The sequence below is a fragment of the Brachyistius frenatus genome, unplaced genomic scaffold (assembly GCF_029030835.1).
Source record: "Brachyistius frenatus isolate BFR_SWC_R1_liver_20210118 unplaced genomic scaffold, ASM2903083v1 Contig_32, whole genome shotgun sequence".
Lineage (NCBI taxonomy): Eukaryota > Metazoa > Chordata > Actinopteri > Embiotocidae > Brachyistius > Brachyistius frenatus.
In genome coordinates, this window is record NW_027210631.1 from 2047736 (window position 1) to 2072175 (window position 24440).

The following is a 24440-nucleotide window of genomic DNA, read 5'->3' on the forward strand; positions in this document are numbered from 1 at the left end:
AAGGAGATTCAACCCCCTCCCTCCCCCCGTGACGCATTCAAGAAGGCAAAAACGGACTCCCGTTAATAAATGTTCTCCAACGATTCTTTAGTCAGGGGGAATGTGACAACGAACGGAGAGCGGTTTTGAATGCAACTCGCATCAGGCAAAGGAGTTGCCCTCTCTCAAACAGCATCACATTTATGATCAGCAGACAGAGACTGGAAATATTTTATAGCAAGGCGTGAACGCTGCTGCGCGTAACGCTCGTTTAAAGCAAAGATGCAACGATTCTGAACAGTTCTGGGCAACTTCACCGTGCGGGGATTCTCTGAGTTGTAATTGTCCACGGATGGACCTGGCGCCCGTCGGCTGAGACATCATTTACAATCTGCGGTGAGACCTGACGAGGCGGGACCGCCGCCGACAGGATGGTGGAGCGGTCGGACCGAGCCCCTCTGCTGGACTGGGAGGAGGCTCCGTCCGCGGAGAAGCCCGGCGGTGCAGCACCGGCGGCGGCTCACGGCAAGGACCGACTGGCGAGCCCCTCCAACAGCCGTGCCTTATCGGGATGCTCCGCACCGGGCTTTGGGTGGAGCAGCGGACCGGGGGGTCCCACTCCCTGCAAGTCTGTCTCCAGCGCAGACGGCTGCGGCGCCCCACCCGCGACCTCGAGCTCTCCGGCGGGCACAGATGAAGAGCTGCCCTCCGACAAGGAGGAGCATCTCTCGGATACAGTACCGACAGAGGTGTCGCTGGAAGAAAGGATGGTGAAATGGGAGGAACAGGACCAGATTGTGTCGGTCTTTGTGGTTACATTCAACACCAGATCAGGTGCGACATTACAATCTTTGTCTTTAACAAAAACATTTAAAGTAAAGGGGAAATTACATTATGTTTATAGACAAGAGAGAAAAGACACAGGGTCGCTTTATTTAACCAATTGATGCGTCTGACGCCCAGAAAAGAAAAGCGCATGTTTGTACCAAGTCTGCAGCCTCTTCTCTTACAGGTGTGGCTTTTTTCTGACCTGGCCATAAGTTTAGAGACATCCAGTCAAAGCCTCGACATCTTCTGGAGCCTGATTACACAAAAGACATGAGCAAATGTCAGGATGACTTCTGGGATGGAAATCAATCAATCACCTGCTGCTTTCTGCACAATGGGCCCATATATTTTTAACGAGGGGCATATTGAAGACAGACAGGTTACTTACTTAGGGGGGGGTGATGCATTCAAGGTTTGAAGGTGATGCATTGAGTGTAGTGCAGGAGATTCCCTGCAGGGTGGAGCTGGACACTTTATGATGTTGCGGCATGTCACGTTGACAGGAGAACAGAGCCATGAGCAGATTATTGTCACCATGTCACTGAGTCTCTCAGCAGCTTTGCAGGAAAGGCCTCAATCTGAGGCCAACAAACAAAGCCTCCAGGTAGATGAGCCGGATCAATTCCTGATCTGTGCAGTCAACGCTGTTACCGTGGACTTCCAGTCCACTAATGAGCTAATGCCACATGTTTCCTTATTACCAGGACAGGTGTAACTGGGTAACTGTCAAGAATATGCATTGGTTAAATCTGAGCAAAACAACTGATTTATTTTGTACAATCACTGTAAATATATATATATATATATATATATATATAGCAGGACTGCAGAGGTAATGCATGTACAATTTCACGCTTCACAACAAGATATAATGCAATATTGAATATTTACCTACTTAGCACCACACCTTGTGGAACCTTGTTTCAGCTCATTTAAACAAAAGATCTGCTCTGAAACACTCAAAACAGGTGCTGCTAATGTATTTTGCACTTTATAGACTTTTCAAGGTGTTTTTCCTGCAAAAAAAAAGTTGGGAAAGTGTTTTGTTTCTTTTCTTCTTTTTTTTTTTTAATACATCTTTTGTAGCTGAAAATAGAGCTCGCAAAAATGACATGTAACAAAGTCAAACAGCAGAACAGGGAGACTGGGACCATGCGACTGCACAAGAATAATTAGGTGATTTATTACAGTAAGATTAGGATTTATTTCAGTATTCCATCTTTAATAGTGCTATATGAGGCTGGTAGAGGGCTTAAACAAGATCAGCCTCAAAGCCTCGAGCATCACATGAAACACCACAAATCAAAGCATCCACCATTTCTTTATCGATTAATGACCCTTTAATTATGTTCTGTCTGCACAGAAATACTCATTAATAGTCGTTTGCTCTGCGTGACACTTGAAGTTAAATACTTTCAGTGCTGTCAGAGTGGCGATAAAACAGGTTTGGTACTCAGCTGCAGGTGTCTCATCATGGCAGTGGATGATACAGACATGTGACTTCACGACAGGTCAACTTCTATGTGTGCAGAAACGGATACATACATCTAATCATAAGACTGAAAACCACACTGACTGAGTCACCTTCTCCGTCTTCCTGCTCCTGTCAGACCGTATTTGCTCAGCTGCTGCTCGAGCGCTCAAGCAACACATAATGAATCCAAGGAGAGCAGTTGGGCCGTGTCATTGTAGTTTTCATTATCATGAGATGAAATGGTGTCAATATACCGGCCGCTCCTGTGTGTCTCGGTGTTCACCTGCTTGTCCATGTGTTATATTATCGTCTATGTTGTTTGGGTGTGACAGGAAACATGCTGGAGTGGTGCCTGCCCAAAGACATGGACCTGGACGGGGTGGAGTTCAAAGCCATCGCCAGCGGCTCCCACCGAGTCACCACAGACTTCATGTAAGTGTGAGCACGCGGGACCAGACAACGTGAAGACGCAAACAAGTGGAGGAGGTTCATGTGAAGTATTAGGATGCGTCCCCATGTCCCCGTCCTGGCAGGACAGAGCGAGGGAAAGTGTTGCCTGGTGAAAAAAAAAAAAAAGGAACAGCCATCTGGCAGTTCCTTTTGCTTTTCATGACTCACGGCCTCATCTGTCTCTCTCTCCCCTCCTGCCACAGATACTTCCGTAAGGGCTGCTACTTTGGCCTCGCCTGCTTTGCCAACATGGCAGTGGAAAGCACGGTGGAGAGGGGGGCGAGGATGAAGTCGGTAGGGATCCTGTCTCCTTCCTACACCCTGCTCTACCGCTACATGAGCTTCCTGGAGCACCAGGTCAGGTAAGGAGACCGAGATTGGACGAGCACGCTGCCTTCAGCTACCATCTCCTTAGATGGTACTTCCGCTGAGCAAAATTATTAAGAATTAGGGTTGTCATCGATCAATTTTGTTGTAATGTCAACAAACGGTAGAAAATAGCACAAAAAAAACCTGACATTTTCAAACTGCTTATTTTGTCCAAACAACTTTCCAAAACTCAAAGATCCTCAGCTCACAAAAATATCTCAGCACAAAGTCTGTTTTAGAGCTTTAGTGGTGCTTTTGATTATAACACTCCCTCTTTGTCAAGAGGTCAAATTTTTTAAATTAAAACTTAATTCAATAAGTACTTTAGTTTGCTAACAGACTAAGCAATATTGTTATTTTTGTCCACTCCTAATTTAGCAAACTCGCCATCTAAACTTCTACTTCCTTGAACATTGTTACATGACCTCAGTAACTGCACCTGCACAGTAACTAAGGGTAGTTTACACCCAACAATAACTACATCAAAACATAACATTTTAGTTCTTGTTCCACCAAAAAAATAAACCTAAATAAACTTAAATTGTTGTAATAATATCACTAGAGTAGTAATCAACAAATAAACTTGTTTTTAGTGTTTTTATGTAACTTTGGTTCTTACAGCAGGTGTTGTATTTTTCTGTGGTGTTAAAACTTCCAGTTAATGTTGGCTTTAAAGTTGAGCTGCAACATGAACGATATTAAAAAAAACACTGACAAACCAGAAAAGCAGCAAATCCTCAAATAATCTGGCAGCAATTTATTTGCGTAATAAATTATTTTAAATCATCAATTGAATATCAAAGTCTTTGGCAATTAATTTATGTTTCTATTATAATTAGTTGCTGAAATGATTAGTAAGGCTGGACTTGGAGTCAGAAACCAAAGTAGAGGACAAATTGAATTTGGGGTCAGATGATGTCGCCAGATGGAAAGTCTGGGAAATCACCACGGTCGTAATTCAACCTGAATATCAACTAATCATCCATATGAAGAAGCTTTGCAGATCCATATTAGTTCTAAATATCAGAATGCACCTGTTTGTCAGGTAACAATTATAAAAGGCTTTAAGTAGGTAAATATTAGTGCACAGGTAAGTAGTCCCTCTTCTTTTCCTTCATCACAGACAGATCGCCATCGGTCATTTTTCTGGTGCGAACAGGCCTCTGAAATTCCTCATCCCATCCCGATCCGTGCCACACTTCCTCTTCAGCCCAACTTTGAACACAGCTCCCTCTATACCCAAGCCTATCGTTCTCCCTCCTCCTCCACCTCCACCTCCTCCTCCAGTTCCCACACTCTGGCTTCTCCTGGCCTCCAGTCATGCAGCGGTCATGCTCATCATTCCCCACGTAGCTCGCTCCAGATTTCCCATCTGCTGACTGCTATGCCAGTCGTCTGTTTCTTATATAAAGGGCTCGCTGTTGGTCACAAGGTGATTAAGACATTTAGGAATTCACGGATACTTGCTCCTTTTTTCCCCCTCTCTCTCTTTCTCATTTTGAATCCATTATTTGTTTCCTCCTGCCACCGGCAGCCTGCAAACTTATTTGTTTTGCAGGGTAATGCGAATTATAGAAAAGAATGATTTATGGAAATATGTAGACAGATACTTTAACAGGAAGGGTAACACACACACACACACACACACACACACACACACACACACACACACACACACACACACACACACACACACACACACACACAAAACCACACACACACTCCAAAAAATGCAAGTGGGTCTTTATCATTCAGTAGAGGCCTGCAGTGTATCCAGAGCAACAGGAAACCTCCTGCAAAACTCTACCTCGATTTGAGCCTCATCCTCAACCAGACACACATTCCACCCACTGACTTTTTATTATATGCAGCTCTTTGGTTACAGCAAAACCTGCTGGATGAATTTACCCTTCGAGTCCCGTGATAACATTCAGTGCTGAAACAGTCGATTGACCAGCCAACTGGCAGAAAATGAATCCACATCGGTTTGATTAATCAATTAATTTGAATTATGTATCAACTACAAATGCCAAACATTCACTGGTTCTGGTTTTTCTGATTTTTTTTGTTGTTGTTGTATATCATTGTGAATAAATATTTCAGGGTTTTTGACTGATTCTCCAACAAAACAAGCGATTTGAAAGAAACTCTTTTATGCTTTGGAAAAAAAGAATCAATGCTACACTGAATAAGGAACAAGCTGCATGTGGGGAAAAAATACGAGGTAACTGGAAATTCACGCTTTTGTTTTTGTATACATGTGGGATCCATTTCTAGCCTTCTTAAGTGGACTTCAAACCCTCAGAGTGGAATACTGTTTAATTTAATTAGCTTTTGTTTATAGTGTGAAACCTTTATGGAACACAGTCCCAGTTCACTTCAGTTAAAACAACATGCAGGAGCTGCATGGAGAACATAACTAATGGACCTTACATTTACTTAATAGAAAACCACATTAAATTATGGATGTTAAAATATCAATGTCAAAGTTAAGGAAATATTAGAACGTCATGCAGTAGTGGAAAAAGAGAGCAGAATAAAGGGCTGGTGTAAAGCCTGTTCGAGGGCTATAATTATACATTTTATCAATAAGGAAAGTTTTAAGCCTTATCTCAAATCCAATCTGTGAGCTGGTTCCTCACATTCTCCTTCTGCAAACTCTCTGAGAGTGAAGGGTTCTTTTGGGTCAGTTGGGTGCTATAAGATCTTTAAATAAGATGGAGCTGGGTTGTTCAGTGGTCAGTATGTAAGCCAGAGCATTATAAATTAGTTTCCTAGCCAATGAAGAGAAGATAAATGTAGGAGAAATATGAGCTGTTTGGCTAAATCAGTCGGTACTCTCACTGCAGTATTTTGAATCAACTGGAGGCTTTTCAGAGAGTTACTAGGACATACAGAAAGCCTCCATTTTTCAGCCTCACGCTGAGTCAGGATGTTCCTGATTTTGACAATATTGCTCAGGTGAAAGAAAGCAGTCCTAGAAACTTGCTTTATGTGTGAATTAAAAGGCATATCCTGGTTTATTAATGTTAGATTTGAGCATATTTTGCAGCTAAATATCCGTCTGAATCCTGGTTCTCAAAGTGACGAAGGACACATGAATGTATTGAATGACCTGTGAGTTAAAACAGCTTTTGAGGTGTGGGTGTCAGGGTGTACGGTTCTGCCGTGTTCTTATGTTCGTTTGTGATGACAAAAAAAAAGCTATATATAGAATATAAAAAAGTGATTTAAAGACGTAACATCAGGCACTGAAGGGATGGGAACTATTGTCACTATTTTCTCAGACTTTACAGGCTTAAGAAATAATTCATCAGATAATAATGACAGATTAACTATCAATGAATATGATAAGAGAGTTGCAGCCGTGATCAGAAATTAGACCAGTGTAAGAGATGCACAACTCCACAGTCTTATTTTGAAGAGGAATAATTTACTAAATTTGAATATAAAACACATTTGTCAACTATTTTTCTTCTATACTGTATTTTCCTCAGACGCACATCCATCCCACTTCATACTGCTGTCTGTTCAGTCAGGTGTGTTGTTACCCAGCGATGGTTTCCAGGCCACGGACAAATTCATTTGTATAACAAAGAGCTGCAGCCGATTATTTGTTCCACAATAGTGTATCTGCACTAATTAGTGACTGTTAACCCCATGTGTCCCACACTTCATCTCTAATTTTAAATCAGATGATTAATAGTGATGATTAATTTGATCATTTATTTTGGGGAGGGATCCAGTATATTGGGAGGCGGTGGTTGCTTTATGCACAGTACCACTTAGCTGCAGCACCATCTGCACAGACACTGATCGTCACGTTCATTTGCAGACAGTTTTATGTTTACATGAGTTTAATGCAGCTTGATAAAGTGTGTCTGAATTACTGGCAGTGTGTTGATTTGTTGGCAGGCTGGTGGTTCACCTGATTACATGGTAGCTGCGATGATGTCGTGTTTAATATGTGTACAGGACAACATGATTTTTCTTGCACATCGTTTTTGATTAATGTAATGATGCTAGTAACGATTGGAGTGGTCGTGATTGGTTTGGCTGGGATGATTTCACCTGCTCCTTCACAGGATTTAAATTGAAACTTGTGTTTTTATTGCACTTTGTTAGATGCTTGAAACTGAAGCTGAGGTTTTTCCTGTAAATCTTTTTGTTTTACAGATTATAATTTCAAGTTTTAATATCTCTGGATGCCATTTTGTCCCGTTCTCCAGGCTCCAGCTTCAGTCCCCAGGCCACTACTCTCCCCTGGAGGCCTTCTACGAGGACAAGAGAGCAGTTCTGCCCCCTAGTGTAGATGGTGTTGTCACTGCATTACCAGGCAATGTATGGGGAGCTGCGATCAACCATAGCATGCACCCTGAGATGAAGGTTGGAGACCTTTCCATTTCCAAAAATCAGCGAAATGACAATTATAATGTTTGATTTTTTTTTTTTTTTTGTAGTTCTATGTCTGACGTTGACATGATGTATCTTAGGACACTAAGCTGTTCATTAACACTACATGTCTCTGTGTGTGGATACCTTTGGACCAGATCACCCACCCGGCCGGCTGTATGTCCCAGTTCATCCGCTTCTTTGGGGAGCAGATCATGGTTCTGTGGAAACTGGCTCTCCTCCGCAGACGCATCCTCATCTTCTGCCCTCCACCCGTGGGTGTGGTCTGCTACAGAGGTGAGAAACATTCACAAGGGTTTGAATGCAGGCTTGAAGAAAAAGAAAAGACATTTCGGAAAGTATGCTTTTTTGTCGATAGAGGAGAAGACTGATAGCACTCTTATGAGGTAAAGCTCCAACGGAAATATCAATCTTCTCATCTATTTCTTGGCATATAGTGAAATTGTGTATTTCCCAAAATGTCCTATTTAAAATAAAAAACAACAACTATTTTAATGTTACTTTACTGAAAGTTGACATACTCTTCATCTAAAACTCTGATGCCCATTAAAGGTCCAATAGTTCACAGTTTTCTTGTGTTTTATTTGCAGTCTTGATATCCATAGATATGTTTTGTACCAAAAATAATCTCAATATAGTTTCACATCTCTATTAACTTCTTTCAGGAGCTCTACTAAGAACACGCTGTTTAGTGTCTGTATCTTTAAGGCTCAATGATATCAGTGACCCTCACTTCTGATTGGCTGACTTTTTTTGATTGACATATGCCCAGGTCAACCACAGGTTTTCTTCAAATTTGCAGCTTTCTAGCTCTGCAAAGGAAGGACCACTTTGTGTTTTCTTCCACTTAAAAGGTTGTACATTGGACAGATGTGCTGAGGACAGACATCTGACATAAGTGTGAGTTTGGTTTGTGATATCACAAACTTAGGGAAGTCTAAACGGCTCATCCAAATGGCACAGTTGCTAAATGCAGGCTGTTTGCATTTCTCCATGGACTGAGCATTTTGACACTTTCACTATAAATATACAACACCTTGACGTGCTTTATAATTAAAAAATAAATGGAAGTCTGAATCATGCAATATGGGACCTTTAAATCTCATTCACAAAACCGGGACTAATGCTAATTTATTCAATGAGTCTGGGAAATCGCATGTGACAGTACATGTAGTTCCTCTCCAGCTGCATCCATGTTGAACAGCCCACACATCACATCACCTGCTGTGTTCCCCTCTGTCTCTCCCACACTCGTGCATCTTTTCTTTTCTAATTTCACCGTCCACCCCCTCTCTACTCTCGCTCAGTGTACTGCTGCTGTTGCCTGGCAAACATCTCCATCCCCGGGGTCGGCTTGGCTGTGCCCGAGTTCAGGCCCTTCTTCTACGTTAATGTTGCTGATATCAGCGCCCTGGAGAACGAGCTCTCCTACGTGGCGTGTAAGTGGACGCTCCAAACGTGATAACATTTGTGAAAAGACCCACTTAAAGTAGGGGTGAGGTTAGGTAGGTATGATTAGCATCTTCTGTAGCTTAATTCTTAGCATGTTTGTGTGCTCAGGTACTACTGAGAAGATCTTTGAGGAGAAGAAGGATCTGTACGACGTGTATGTAGATAATCAGAATGTAAAGACCTGCAGAGAAGGCCTGAAGCCGCTGCTCCGCCTCAGCACCGCAGACAGGGAGAAGTACCGCAAGCTCACTGAGCAGAGGTAGGTCACTCTTCTGTTTGCACTTCATAATAATTAGCAGGGCAGGAATGAAAGACTAAGGCTGGTGTTATTTAATATTTTTTGTATTATGAACAAATCTCATAAAAAAAAGAAAAAAAAAGTACAATAATTCTTATGAAGCCATAGAGCTTCCCTGTTATCCAAAAACACATCACTTAATGTCATGTTCTGTCATCACAGTGAACACTAGTTCAATTTGAGTTCCATAGACAGGACGGAAAAGGTATAAAGTACGGAGAAATGGACTTACATGTTCGTTTAAGTGTTTTTACTTGATTATTTATTAAGAGCACCGAGTTTAGCTTCACAGAGCTGCTAATCTGGTTCTTGTTTTTAATGTTTTCTAACTAAACACATGCATGTGCGCAAAGCTGAACAACATCAAGTATGAAAACAACAGCTGGAAATTAAGTGTGTGTGTGTGTGTGTGTGTGTGTGTGTGTGTGTGTAGGCAGATGCTGCTCTACTCCCAGGAGGAGAATGGAGACTGTGTGTCCAGTGAAGAGGATCTCTTTATTCTGTGAGTACAGAATGATTCCTTTAATCAGTCTCTGGAGTGATAACTACTGATTAACCACTGCACCCAGAGCAGCCACGACTCCATCTTTTGAAGAGGATCTGGGAAAGAACAGGCTTAAAATTGTAAAAGTAAATCCAAAAGTTAATGAGCCTGACCTTGCTCCTTCTCTCAGTAGTTACTGTCTCTCACATTTTCTCTGTTTCTCCATAATACCACTTCTACTGATCAGCATAAGGGCAATTTAAACAACGGGGAAAAAAACAGTCTAAATTGTAAAAAATTAATCAAATTTTGTAACAGACTTGCCTGATTTTTTTCACCTTACCTTCCCAAGGTTCTTCCTGGAGCAGAACAACAGGATTTTCCAGACCCTGAGCGAGGTGGCCGGGAGCACTGACCCCACAGTAACCCAGGAGAGCGTGAGGGCCATGGGTCTGGACCCGCACGGAGACAGGCTCTTCCTGCTTCACCTGCTGGAGATCTACGGTTACGACACCCTGCTGGTGTCCGAGCAGCTCTGCTGCAGCTGAGAGATGACAAGGCGCCCGGCTTTCCTGCCCGTCATCGCTGCCGCTCTTGAGAAGGGGTCTGATTTGCCTGGAACCAGCTCTGAGTGCTGCACCGCTGGCTTCTCGGAGTCTTCAGGACTGTTTGAGGCTCCAGAAATGTCTCTGGAGTCTTTTTTTTTTTTTGTGGTTGTTGTATATCTTCGTGTGCTTCAATTGTTCACTGTTGCTCTGCTCCCACTCAACCTGATGGAAAGAAGAACAATGAGTCAACTCTCCTGTGTAACGAACAATGTGGTCGATCAACTTGATGGAGGTGAACTCACCTTTAAGACGGATTTCTCCAATTTGTCCGACGACCGTTATTTTCTGTGTTTCGCGGCAGAATTTCAAACCTGAGCCACGGACGGCCTCTGGACTGAAACATTGGATTGATGGAGTAAATGAAATAGTCAAATGGACCAGACTGCACTGTGGTTGAAGATGAAGCCTGTGATATGGAGACTTTCAGTGAACTAAACTTACTGAAAATGTACGTATGAAAGTGAAAGAGAGGTCGACTTCTTGTAAATAATCCTGATTTTTTTTTTTTCCTTTATGTACTGTGTCAGTTTATGTGTGATATGGGGTCCGAATCTCTGCTGTCGTTGCTCTCCTTGTATCAAAGTGCTGGATTTAAACATCCAATTGTGACGCCTGTGTGTCGAGATCAGGGCCTCCTCTCTTGTATCTTTACCGACAGGTGAAACTGCCTTCGTCTCCAAGAGCCACGTCTGTAAACTTTACTACATTTAGTGCATCAAATGATGGATGTTGCTCAGTAACGTTATTGTCTACATGGACACAGAGGCGTGTTGAAATGGCTCATTTGCACCCAAGTACTGTTTAGTTCCTTTTATTTCTTTTTCTCCCGTGTCAGCAGACAGACAGGGAGTGAACGCACAACTTCAGGTGATTCTTTCAGTTAGTAGACATAAGCTTGAATTTTTTTTATTTTTTTTTATAACATCTGCAGAAGCTATCTTTAAAGGAACAAACACAGTTCTGTACCTTTTAAGCTTTTTTTTTTTTTTTGAACCTCGAGATATTTTTAACGCTTAACAAAACAGAAAGGTATCTTAATGTTGTGTGCTGATACATGAGTAACAAAAGAAACGTAACATAAGCTTTTTGTTGTCAGGAGTGAAGAACCTTAAAGTGGCTGTAGCTGATATTTTTATAACTGAATCTACTGATAATGTGAAAGGAGCTGCTTGGAGCAATGAATCTACAGAGAATTATCAACTAAGTCTCCCTTTAGTTTTATTAGCCGTCTGTTCGGCCTGCTTTTTAAAAAAAAAAAAAAAAATGTTTTGGTTCACAATCACTGCTCTCATGTTATAAGACGCAGGCATTATTTGTTGTCAAAGCTCTAAAAAAAAAAACAACAACAACAACAAAAAACACACCTCCTGCATAGTACCAAACAACAGACAGCACAGGGAATAACTGGCTGGAGGATTGAAAAAACAAACAAAAAAAACAATCAGATTAAAACACCATTTCAGATCAAATGTGTAACTCCATAACTGCTGGATGTGTAAATAACCGCCTGTTTGCCAACAAGTTGACCATGTGAACTGCAAAACTGAAGATATGCTCATATGTTCACAACTTGTTTCCACTCTCAAGTCAACAAAAACAAAATTGTTACAGCTGATTTAAAACTGCAGAAGATTGTTAAAATGATATACACAGCTGCTACTACATAGTTGGCATATTTTCATATGGTTTTCAACTTTTGTTGTTTTTTTTTTTGCTCTGCAACTACTCAGCACAATAGCTGGGTCTGTTAGGGCTTTTTTTTCACCAGCTAGCTGCTCACTTGTCTGTAGTTTAGTGCGCATATTTGGTTTATAAGCACTTTTTTTGTTGTTTTAAAAAAAATATATTATTATTTATGTTTAAAAGTTGTTGGTTCTGGATGGTTCATGAGTCTCGAGATTTAACTATACAGTAAGTGTTCCATAAAACCAGAACCAGCAAAGGGACTAAGAAAAACATTACCCGAGTTTGTCAATACCAGCAGCCCCTTTCACATTAAAGGCTCATCTGAGTTTATCTTAATATTAAAATTATGGCAGCGCAGCATTTCTTTCCTTTGGCGTTTACCTCCATAGATCAGATATAGTTTGAGTGAAGTAACATCACTACATGAAAATACATGCACTGAAAAATAAATGGCATTTTTTTTATTTTTTTTTTATTTAAGTCAATCATGATAGAAACAGAGTAAGCTAACCTGGTGATTTGGCCACTATGTGCTGCATTCAAAGGTTATTATTTCATCTAACTTTTTTTGCAGTGATTGTTTTTCCATTTTTTTTTTTAAATTTATTTATTTGTAGTTCTTATGTTGTTTAGCTGTAAACTGTTGAGTGTAAATATCCACTTGCTCTAGTGTTATATGTGAAGACATGGGATCAGTTGAATGTGTTTTTTAAGGCAATTGTGATCCCACGGCACTTCTGTGTATCGCTCATGCAATTGTGTGTTCAACCGTCCCGCTGTAAGAAAACGACCTTGAACGCCACATCACACGGCACCTTAGACGAGCTGTACAGAGCTGAAGCAAACGTGTGTTGTCGAAGGGATAGTCCGACTCACGTTAAAACAACTTCACTTTATTTATTTTACTGTAAACCATTTCAGAAATAAAGTGCACAGACACTTAAAGAAAAACCACTTCTCAGTCTGAATATTGTGTCTTCCTGAATTTCACCTCTAGCTTTCCTTAATTCAACATTATTTACATGGTTCATGTAAATCGTCACTTCCATCGCTGACATTGCCATTAAGACCACATCTGGATCCACTGATGCTGTTGTCAGAGACGGTCAGTGAGCATGAAGGCAACCTGCCTGTCACAGCAACTTTAAGAACAGTCAGCCAGCTCTGTTTGAGGTCCAGACCGTCACAGGAGAACGTGTGGGTGGTTTTGGACTGGGTCAGACAGAAACAGGGCTGACCCTGGAGCTCCTGGGGGGAGGCCTCTACGCTGCAGCCCAGTAGAGGTAGCGTGAACAGGGGCTTCACATCCTGGAGACGTAGGAGTGAACCAAAGGGACAGAAGGTGGATGCAAAATGTTTTTTGTTTTTTAAACCACTGATGCAACAGAGAAGGATACATTAGGCTTTCTGACTTTAAATAACACCTGATTTACATTTAGATTTAAAGGATTTCTTTTGATGGCCATTGATCAAGAGCACAAGGATCAAGGACCTTGAATAATATTTAGTCGTCTGTGGACAGGTTTAATTAGGTTTTACACGTTTGCTTCTCTTCTGTCACCTTCAACCATCTAAAAAGAAAAAAAATCTTTCAGAATCTGAGCATTTAATTAGACAACAGCTCTTCACAATTTTAGCAGGGTTTTTCTTCCTGCCCCATTGTGACAGATCCTGATCGTGGTGTTGCTCTTGTGACTGTCGCAACATCTGGGTATGACAACATCACGCGAGCTGCATTTCCACTGATGGTACCGGCTCTACTCGCTTTTGGTATCAGGTACTTTCTTCTGGATTTTGTTTTCCACTGAAGATAGTGCCCCCTCAAGCCGCATGAAATCTTCAAAGTCAAACACAACTAAATCTCCTTTCACTTCAACAGAACATCACAGACAAAAACTGTTAATAAAGTTAAGTTTGGGCTTTGTGACCCCTCTTAGGACTAGTCGTACGTGCGCAACACCTCGGGGGCGAGCTTTGCTCTGAACGTGAATCTACTTTGTTGTTTTCAGGTGGGCGGGGCTTAGGGGAAACGCATATCGGAGGGGGAACATAGTTTGAAAGAAGACCGTGTTAACTCGTAACACTCAACGGGTGAAAAACTTCACAACATCTGGACAAACGTTGATCCACCCGTGCAACAAACTGCTTCCAGTGATGTCAGGAATCAGAAACCATGCATGGACAATGGAAAACAAAAGCCAGTAGAGTCGAGCAGAGCTGGTACCATCAGTGGAAAAGGGATTGTGCATACGCTTTATAGACATTGTTTTAAATAATCTGAGCAGAAACCAGTAGGTGGTGGCATTACTTAACAAAATACATTCAGCAGTGTTATATCTGAGTTTTTCCCAATCACGGAGCACCTTACCTGTGGAGCAGTATACAGGTGAAGGACTGGAGGTTCAGTTCTGGTGAGAACGGACCACACCCGTTGCCAGGTCATGGGGTCATCCCCATGCTGCAGGAAACCACTCATTACACTGTTACTGGACCCAGAAGATGCCTCAGACTGGAGCAACACACAAGACAAGGCAATACTCAACTTATGTTCTTGTTATGTGGCTTTTTTTTTTAATGTACATTTACAGACAAATGCTCAGCTTTACCAAATTGTATTCTGGTTTAATGGGATTTCCCCCCTACTGCCTTTATAGCACCCGAGAGGCAGTCTGTCCTCCTGACTCCAGTTAGTACAATGAAAAAAATAATTGTGCAATAAAAACTGGGGGGAAAAAAAGATCATCAGAAAAGGTTAAATAGTCTTAAATAACAAAACACACCTCCAGTATTCTCCTCTTCCTGTCCTCCCTCTCGCCTCTCTGGCCTGTCAGGATGGAGTAACAAGCTTTACACACTTTGTTCAGCTTGTTACCATCATACTCTAAAGCCACTTTATTGTCCGAACACTTCCAACACACCACCTGAGGGAGCAGAGAAACCATCCTCAGGTACAGTTCAATTTTATGTGGTACAGAGCTTCAGTTTAAATCTGTTACTCACAAAACCACAGGCTCGGCAGTGATGTCTCCTCCTGGTGAGAGCGTGAAAAGGTTCCTCGCACATCATACACAGGGTCACCTCGTTGTCTCTGATCCAGCGAGGGGCCCGTCGGCCGAGTTCCTCTGTCTGTACAACACATGCATACTGTAGTTAGGACTCTTATTGTAGTTGTTGCCAAAGACTCTGAACCCCATCTTGACTCCAGATTACTAAAATTGATCCAACTTACTGGTTCTTCCACATTCAGCTCCTTAGAAGCCATTTTGAAGGTTTCATTTTTCTTCTGAAACACATCAATGGCTTCCTGAATCACCTGGAGACAAAACTCGCGTTTATAAATTGATACAACTGAACTTTTCCCAAATCTATGTAACATTTAATGTGCTGCAGCTAAATAAAAGCATCCTGGTACCTTTATCCACTCGTCTCGGTCTTGTTCAGAGCTGGAAAAAAAAAAAAAAAGCACCAAGAAAAGTGATTACATTTAAATTGTATGTTATATGTAATGCACTCACTGTACATGTACAATAGACTGAAGTTTAATCGCACAGGATAGTTATGCACACAAATTACACTATGATGAGTACTTTTATACAATAATCTCTTTAACTAGCAGGTATATCTCTGCCATAGTTACTTTTATTAGTAAAAGTTGTTTCCTAATAAAAGAAAATGTAAGAAAATAATAGGAATGCGAACCCGGTGTGCACACACAGCACAAACACACAAACCTGGCCTGTAGCTCAAGGGTCCTCTCCTTTCCCGAGACCTGGAAGGTGTATGGGTGGTCCTCGTTGGTGGTCTGCTGCACCTCCATGCCATCCACTCCGATCCGGCAGCGGACAGTAAGGCGCTGCCCCACCAGGCTGAACTTGGGAGAGCAGCACAGCAGAAAGTTGTTGAACTGTGGAGAAAAGTTCGACACCGTGACTCACAAGTTCATGCAATGAGCCGACATCCGTATTTACATTTCAGCGTGGCATTTCTGTAATGATGAAGAGGTAAAAGAAAAGGAAACTAGGCAGAGAGTTCTGCATCCGTATGTCCATCAGTATTCTCACCAGGAACAGGTGTCTCTCCATGGCTGACGTGTTCCTGGCAGCAAGTTTAAGAAGACGACCCTCCCTGAGAAACTCGTTGGTCGGGTTGACCACTTCTTCCTCTCCAACCATCTCATAGATCTCCAGCAGCCGTCTCAGGCTCTCCTGTATTGAAAGACAGATTAAAAATAATAATAATAATAATAATAAAGAAACAGATCTGTAAGGACACCATGATAACTACACTTTATATGGCAAGTTCTGCAATTGATAACACAGGAAATACAGATGGATGAACAGTTCAAAACCACACTATCACAATCACTTTTGACAAATGATGCGTTATGCGACAGTGATCAGTTCTCACTCATAGCACCGGTAACTGATGTGGTGTGTTGTGGTGACGTACATCTTTGTGGATGGCGCTGTTTGAGTGTGTGGCTGCCATAGAAATAGTCTGCAAGGATTCTGTGGGGAGAGACAGAGCGAGCACGTCATGCTGTTCATTACAGACAATAATGAGAACACAAACACCCGTGGAGCAAAGACACTGGTGGACGGACCAATTAGGTGAGTACCAGCTCTTTGACATGCACATGATGAGGAGATCAATAGATGGTATAAAGACACAGAATAGTTACTCTGAGCGAGCTCATAGTCTGGATTGTCCTCAGGCAGCTTGTTCAAGTAATCCTTCAGCAGCATCTCGTAACGTGGGACCCTCTGGACGGGTTCCAACATGTGGTGCTGCAGCGTGAGGTGGCCACAAACCTCCTGGCTCTGTGACGGGACAAAACATTTCATCTCGATCAGACCTTGTAGGTGGACAAGAAGTAATGATATACAGTTTACGCTGGTGAGGATCTCCTACCTGTATGTCCTGGATGATGTTTCTGAAGGGAGCAGAGCGTTCAGTCCAGGTCCTCACAAGCTCCATGGCCTGGTCAAAGTTCCTGACGTAGTCGGCATACATCCTCAGGAAGGGAGCGTGTTGCAGAAGAACTTCCCCCAGGCCTGCGCTCTCACCCCTACATTTAGGGGAAGTGGGAAGGTCAAGAGTCAGAGGGCAAAGATTTGCCAGAACTGAGAGTGGGAAGGGACGGTTTTATTATACACATTGGCTTCAAAACAAAACAATCATCAGGGTGAAGTGAAAAAAACTTTCAGTTTCAATTTGAGGATTTTTCATTCAAGTCATGTCAAGAGTATCGATTAACGCAGGCACAGCAGTTTTCACTGTCAGTCACACATGAGCAGTCAGCCCCACCATGTCTGACAGATGAGGTTATACGTCATGAATCAAAGCTGTGTCTTTGTTCTTCCCAACTTCTGTGAGATCATCACAAGATCCCAAAACTTGGTTAAAAGTTGACAACAAAAAAAAAACAACCACAAAAAAAAACCTAGTATGAAACCTACCAAGTTCTGGATATATTTTATTGTGGACACCATTTACACAGAGTAAGATCTTGTTGGACAGTTAAAAAGTAGCTTTCATAAGAGGTTCAACAAGTGTAACAAACACAAACAGCAAATTGACTGTCATATAGGAACTTTATGCGTGAAAGACCCACCAGTGGCAGATGCACTTCTCCAGGTTGGGCAGCAGGAACTGGCTGTGGAAGGAGTAGATGGAGGAAATGTTGGAGAAGATATTTCTGATCACCTCAAGAGGAAATGAGCCTCGACCCGCCTCTTCCGTTAGATGTAAACAGAACTCCTGAAGTGAGATTCAGAGCAGCACAGAATACTCATTAGTTTTACAGTTTATAGGTATCTGCCACAGCTTGGAAGAAAAAAAAAAAAATCACTTGCAAGCATCCAGTACATTGTGATTTTGTGTAAGTAGCAACAATAAATAACCAGACTCACCTGGTCCAGCAGGTGGAGACGAGTCACGTAGGCTCGCTCTGTCTGCAGGAGTTCATTGGCTATCTTGTACAACTTCTGCTCTGTGCTCTCTTCCTCTTTCGGCTCGCCTCCTTCTCTCTCCTCGTCCTCCTGTTGTTCACCTCTAGACTCATGAATCCTCCCATCTCCCGTGCTCGTGTTAGTCCACTGGCAGGAAAACTTGGAGCCACGTCTTGTGGGTGTCTTCCCCTCTTCCGTTGTGTTATTTATTCCCTTCTCATTTACTACAGGCCATTCTTTGCTCTGCACTAAGCCATTCATTTGTCCTGGGGAATGCTCTTTGCGACTGCTTGATAGATGGCCTTCATTTGCGGACTGACTGAGTCTGTGGTCAGCTGGCGCTCTGACGATGATGGCAGGACTATTGCAGTTGGGTGAATGTAGCGCCTTCGGAGGAGAGCGTTCAAACGTTTCAGTGAGACGTTTTCTGGAGAGACAAAGTCATTCAAATACATTTAGCATTTACATTATTTATTTATATATACTGCTATATGCTACAAGAAGGTACTGAGGTAGTCAAGGTGCAGAAATCGACCAACTTAAAAAACCCTACCTGTCCTCATCCAAGTAAAAAATCAGATCTGGCACACTTAAAGATTTCCCAGGTCTCTTTTCCTGTTGGTCCATCTTGTCGCTCGGGCTTCTGTGCAGTCCTAGGAAGGATTTAGAGCTCTTGGCGGGGCTGTAGCTTCCCATCCTCTGCTGAACAGGGCTTGGGTTGCGCAGTTTTCCCATTAAAGGGTTATGGGTTCGTGGGGACAGCTTGGCGGGGCCATTACCTCGTTCCCTCAGTGGGCTAGAGCTCCGAATGCCCCTCTTGCCAGGACTTGGAGGTCCTAAATCCGGGCTGCTTGTGAGGTTTGAAATCCCCTGAGTGTATCTGGAAGGGCTGATGTATACTCCGGATACTACATTCAAAAAAGGGCTTCCCCCTCCTCTGACTGGACTTGTGGAGTCCAAACATTTCTGCTCAGAAACTTCATAACCTCTGTTCGGACTCAGGTCCTGCTCTGTGCCCTTGACCTGCTGAGGTAGCACTGTGCCTAGAGTGGGACTGTGAGTTGGATCTTGTCCTAGTCTCGGAGGGCTCTGGAGGTGAGCTGGTTTAGGAGGCACTGCAAAGGCATAAACAGAGTGGCGGACTAGTTTTTCCTCTACAAATCACACCTTGACTATGAGAAGGGATTACTTACACTGCTCGATAGACTTTGTATTGGTAGTATTTATTTTCCAGGTTACATAAAGCTGCATACCTTGCGGTTTAACAGGTGATCTCTTCGCCGAGCTTCTTTCATTTTCTTCCTCTGCACCCAGTTCAGGGTTCGGTTCTGGTACACAGAGTCTGTTACAAGCCCGGCCACAGCTGTACGACCCACACACTCCACTGTTCACATCTAAAGAGAAATACACAGTTACTGCAAACCCCCCACACAGCATGGCAACATTTTCTGTACTTCTCTCCTGCTTAACGGAGGCTGGATCACAGTTGTACTGACTGAAATGTTTACACACAAAAGCTAAGTGTTGTCCAAAGGTAACGGGACTTTATCAAAGATGTTTCACCTCTCATCCAAGAGGCTTCTTTAGTTGTAACTGACTGGAGGCCAGGGACTCCCCTCGCCAGTCAGATAAGAGGTGAAATGTCTTCAAGAAAGTCAAACAATTCAAGATACCCATAGATAGCACTTAGATTGACCTGAATAAAGGAGAATTTACACACAAAATGTAAATTCATTTGGTTGCAAAAGATATGGAGAAATTGAAATATCTTGCAAGACCATTATATACATTTTCCACAAAATGCTCCACCCTTTGGATTTTGGCTATGATTTTAGATGCAACTTCTTGATTTTGTACTTTCATCCAGCCTCAGCTAGACGTGCAGTTGTAGGAATTGACTCGCACATGCTGCCGTTGTAGAGAGAACCTATTTTGCTGAGTCCTGGGAAACGACAAACAACATTTCTAAACAGTTTTTAGGGTGTGATTCAGAGATCTTGTTCCTTTCCTCAGCCTTCAAACATTAACAAATGTTAAATACACATGGTAAAACCTTGTGACTTTATTGTAGTACCATCAATCTCTTGGGCGAGTTCTGTTAAGTACGAAGTCTTTTCTCTGCACTTATGACAATATTATTTTCTAATGTCTTTACCTTTAATGTATGTTTTAAAAATGTTTGGCTTTACATGGACTGTAAAATACAATGCACGTTTTATTTGACTGATACCACTAATAGGTCTTGTGTTTGCCATCTGTGTTGACTGCAATGTTTAACGCATGTTTGAAATGTGTTGATTGGCGCGTTGTTATGTATATTTTTAAATGTAGACCAAAGGAAGACTAGCTGTGTTTTGGGGCACAGCTAATAGAGACCCTAACAAATAAACAAATATATACAAAAAATAAACGTATATGCACACTGCAAGTTGTTGCTGTACGTACTATGATATGATTTTCTTTGTAACATGTTTCATGTCAGTAACTTGATGCATTTCCCTTTCAATCAATATACTCTCCTCTCGGTCTTCAAACACACAAAATGATTACTTTTTGTCCAGAGGCTCCACAGATGATACAGATATTATTCAGAATTGGTTAACACTGCCTTTCTATTTGATCCTAGAAGGATTCCCAGAGGACAATAAACAAAAGTGTTATCAAAAACACATTTCAGTATTTACTGCTATTTAAATACACTCTTTGAAATCTGCACACCGACTGTATAGCTGACATCCTCACTCCACAGCAGAGACGTACTACTCTTAAATTATGTAACTGGCTGTTTTCTTACCCGCAGTTTACATCCAAATTTATGCAAGATTACCCGTTACGTTAATAAGAGAGTAAAGCTTTTCCAGTTGTCCCTCGGCTTTGCTGAATTGTGGCAGATTTGTTGGTCATGTGGAGAGCGGAAATGCTTACTTTCTCAGTGGAATACTTCTGCTTTTGCACTTCTGTTTATTTCTCCATAGTCCTAAACTTTTCCACACCGACACATCATATGTCAGTGTCTGCAAGGAAATGCACAACATTTAGGATACACTCACTACCAAAGAGCAGCTTCGACGCAGCACAGCTAAAACCTTGAGAGAATCATTAAAAGAGGAGACACCTGGATAGAGTTTGAAAAACTATTCAAAATTGAAATTGTATGCACTTCTTTATGCAAATAGGTAGATAATTGGAAAAAGTATAATTCGTTAGGTTTTGGTACATATGCTTAATTATTTTGTTTCTCTGGTGGCTGGAAGTTGCTCCTCCTGTCCAAAAACTGTCCAGAATATATTGTTCTTGTAGATGGAGGCAGGCCACCTGTTGCCCACTGTTTCCAGTCCTTATGCTAATCCTGTCCAGGCTGTAGCGTCATATTAAGCAGACAGATATGATCCTGATATTCTCTTTCCCTGTACAACATTATTTTTTAACTAGATCTAAAAAGATCTGTATAGGAATCAATTGCTAACCTTCAGTTTTCAAATGTAGTTGGTGCCCAGTTTTAACATCCTTCCTGCAGAAAATATCAGTGTGATTTTGATCTTTTAAATCAATGCCTTGTCCTGAAAGAAACATTTTTTCATACTTGTTTAAACAACCTCCGCTACAGAATAATTTGCAACACACAGGTCTTAGAGTATGGATGGTACTGTTGAATCCTGCATCTGACAGTACCATTGGAGCAAACACACTTCTAAAACGGATAGTTCTGCCTCAGTGGGGGAACAGTAAGGCTTTGTGTGTGTGTGTGTGTGTGTGTGTGTGTGTGTGTGTGTGTGTGTGTGTGTGTGTGTGTGTGTGTGTGTGTGTGTGTGTGTGTGAGGGATTGACAAATGGTGGTCTCAAGACACACAGGCAAAGTCCAGGCTGAATCAGGGGAAAGAGCTTTCACTGCAGTAATCCAACAAGCTACAAGCGCCAAGTATTTGACAAAAAAGAATCGAATACACACACACACACACACACACACACACACACACAAATACAAATACAAAGGCAGTGTATTCACAAGCTAAAATATAGTTTACAGATGTAAGCCACGCACAACAAGGAGGGTTAATGCTCTTAGCCGCTGCCCTGGTCACCTTCTTACAGAACCGTGTGAGCCAGAGAGCCAAAACCAGTGCTAGATGAGGTTTTTCAACTAAAGAGGTTTTTACTTGCTCCTGTGGGTGTTTGAAGTGGTGGACAAAATATTAGAAACACTACAAGAATACATTATAACAGCAACGCAAATGATGGCCTCTTAAATGACCATAAAGTTGAATGAACAATAGAAGGCTATGTGGACCTAATAAACTGGCAACTGTAGTGGGATACTGACCCCGACCATGTAACCACAAGAATGGTGACTAGTGAAAACACAGCAAGGACTAGAACACAAAACCCTCTTGGATCAGCTGGAAAATGCATCATCACAAAGCTGAAAACAGGGGATACATGATGATCTAACAGAACATGATAAATTACTGTAGATTAAAACGACCCAATAGTACATCAATTTAAAAAAAAAAAGCACTACCTCGAATAACTACAGCAGTTAAATGCACATTAATATTAATCTAAAAACACCAATATATATATATATATAACAGTAAAACACAAACAAGAAGCATTTTCTGCAGAATGAGTACTTTTCCTTGTGATACTTTAAAGAAGCCTACATTGTGCTGCTAATAGGCTCCATAATTTGAGTTAAGTAGGCTTTTGAAAACAGTTAATTAATCTTAATATCTCTTATCTACCTCACCTGAAGCGTGGCAGCCCCCCACTACACTTCTAACTTTCCGCCTGACCGCCACTCGTCTGAACTCCTCCGTCTCCCGGTTGCCTTTCAGAGTCAGACTGTTCCTCTTCTTCAGGTCAAACATTATTACAAAGCAGCCGCAGCTTCAACGTCACCTCCACTGTTGATCCAAAAGACTGGAAGCTCTCGAGAAACTTGTCAGGAAGAACGAAGCGCCAGCAACTCTGCTGGCCACTACGTCACGTGCTCAATTACCACCGCTGATGTGTCCAGCTGTTGATAAGCTCCGCCTCTAATTAAATCAGCAAGCGCCCACTAACGAGCCCGTTCGAGGACACTGACCAATCAGAGAAGCGCAAATGTTATAATCTGTGCGTAAACATAATTACACCAGCAGTTAATGTTTATTTAGACTTGCCCCTGTCTTTAACTGAAACGATAAACATTATAAACGTTATAACATGATCGCATTAAATGAATGAAAGCTTATTAATATATAATTAAATTACATTTATGACGTTAACTAATATTGGTAAGTCAAGAGTAGAAAAATGTATTTACATTAAGCACTTGCATATCCCAATAATAAGGATGGTAATGATTTATTATGTAATGACCTATTCTACTAATATAACTGGCCACTTTTCCAAGTATTTCCAACGGAATGTTTTAAAGGTAGTTATCAATGTCTGAATTATTCAAGAAAAGATCATTGTTGAAGTCTTGGGCTGCAACTAAAACAATTATTTCCATTGCCAATGAGCCTGGCATCTTGCGACCTAATTAAAAACAATATAATGTATTTACTATACAGTCTTTAAGATATCAATAATATTGAAAACAAATTCTGAAAGCCTTGGCGGAGGAATACAAATTTTTGATTTATATGTGAAAGAAGAGGAATTAAATCGCATTTAAGAAAATTTTTTTTTTTAGTTTAAGTGTTATCAGAAGCAGAAACATTTCATGTGTACAAAGTTTACAAATTTAACTAGAATAGATATGAATGTGATTTTCCAGTGAAAATAAGTTTGCCATTAACTAAACAGTATTTCCAGTGAAAACCCAAAGACTTTCACCTGTACACTGATCTTTCCTGCCCTCTAGTGGATTATGTTGGTACGGCATTGTGGAAACAGACACCATACAACAACAACCATATTATACAACCTTTAATTTTCAGTGGGCTTGAACGACTGTTTTTCTCAACACACCGATCACCTGGTATTGAAACAGAAAGCCACTGAAGAGATCAGTATATGAAAGCAGCTACAGAACATAAAGAGTAAAAACATGCTGTCAGCAGTGGGATTCAAACCAACACCTTCAGAGGGACAGCAAACGTTGAGCACTCCGTCATCCAGTTTGGCAACAAAAGCCTCTAATTAATTAGTTTTATAATGGAGTCAAGTATCGTGCTTATTATTATGCCACATATTTTAGTTTGGTGGAGAAATGGAGTGCATTTACACCTTTTCAGTCTGTCAATTAATTTGCATGGCTGTTGTTATTGATTGGTTATCAGTACTTTGAACGTTGGAAGCAGGTTTTACTTTACAGACAAGGGGGAATATGGGACATTTGAAATGTTATGTTTGTAGAGATGTGGGTTTTTTTTCTGTAGCGCGGAGCAGAAGTTCCTTTATAATAAACTGCTACACGTGTGCAACGGGTCGAGAGTGAAGACAACACCTGTACTGTTTT

The 24440-nt window shown here is 41.6% G+C and overlaps 2 protein-coding genes across 2 annotated transcripts; one reads left to right on the plus strand and one right to left on the minus strand.

Annotated features, from left to right (window-relative positions):
• The first annotated feature begins 70 nt into the window (after positions 1-70).
• LOC138621786 (DENN domain-containing protein 11-like) lies at positions 71-12992 on the plus strand. The gene is made up of 9 exons (XM_069700094.1): positions 71-813; positions 2614-2713; positions 2935-3093; positions 7330-7486; positions 7651-7789; positions 8821-8952; positions 9074-9224; positions 9697-9765; positions 10100-12992. Exons 1-9 carry the CDS (start codon positions 411-413, stop codon positions 10293-10295), a joined length of 1506 nt encoding a protein of 501 aa, XP_069556195.1. The 5' UTR covers positions 71-410; the 3' UTR covers positions 10296-12992.
• On the minus strand, positions 12588-22879 carry LOC138621784 (FYVE, RhoGEF and PH domain-containing protein 4-like). Its single transcript, XM_069700092.1, has 16 exons — positions 22740-22879; positions 19246-19386; positions 18546-19107; positions 17954-18419; positions 17656-17801; positions 16953-17109; positions 16723-16861; positions 16491-16549; positions 16103-16246; positions 15773-15945; positions 15454-15484; positions 15271-15354; positions 15042-15167; positions 14822-14962; positions 14410-14550; positions 12588-13349 (listed from the first exon to the last, which is right to left on the minus strand). Exons 1-16 carry the CDS (start codon positions 22858-22860, stop codon positions 13056-13058), a joined length of 2925 nt encoding a protein of 974 aa, XP_069556193.1. The 5' UTR covers positions 22861-22879; the 3' UTR covers positions 12588-13055.
• Positions 22880-24440: the final 1561 nt, after the last annotated feature.

Bases quoted from the DNA above. Each gene is read 5' to 3' on its own strand.
- LOC138621786 (XM_069700094.1), top strand. From the start codon at position 411: ATGGTGGAGCGGTCGGACCGAGCCCCTCTGCTGGACTGGGAGGAGGCT. The intron at 814-2,613 runs GTGCGACATTAC...TGGGTGTGACAG, and splicing joins TACATTCAACACCAGATCAG to GAAACATGCTGGAGTGGTGC. The intron at 2,714-2,934 runs GTAAGTGTGAGC...CTCCTGCCACAG, and splicing joins CGAGTCACCACAGACTTCAT to ATACTTCCGTAAGGGCTGCT.
- LOC138621784 (XM_069700092.1), bottom strand. From the start codon at position 22,860: ATGTTTGACCTGAAGAAGAGGAACAGTCTGACTCTGAAAGGCAACCGG. The intron at 19,387-22,739 runs GTGAGGTAGATA...ATTTCTCTTTAG, and splicing joins GGGGGGCTGCCACGCTTCAG to ATGTGAACAGTGGAGTGTGT. The intron at 18,420-18,545 runs GTAGGGTTTTTT...TTGTCTCTCCAG, and splicing joins TTTTACTTGGATGAGGACAG to AAAACGTCTCACTGAAACGT.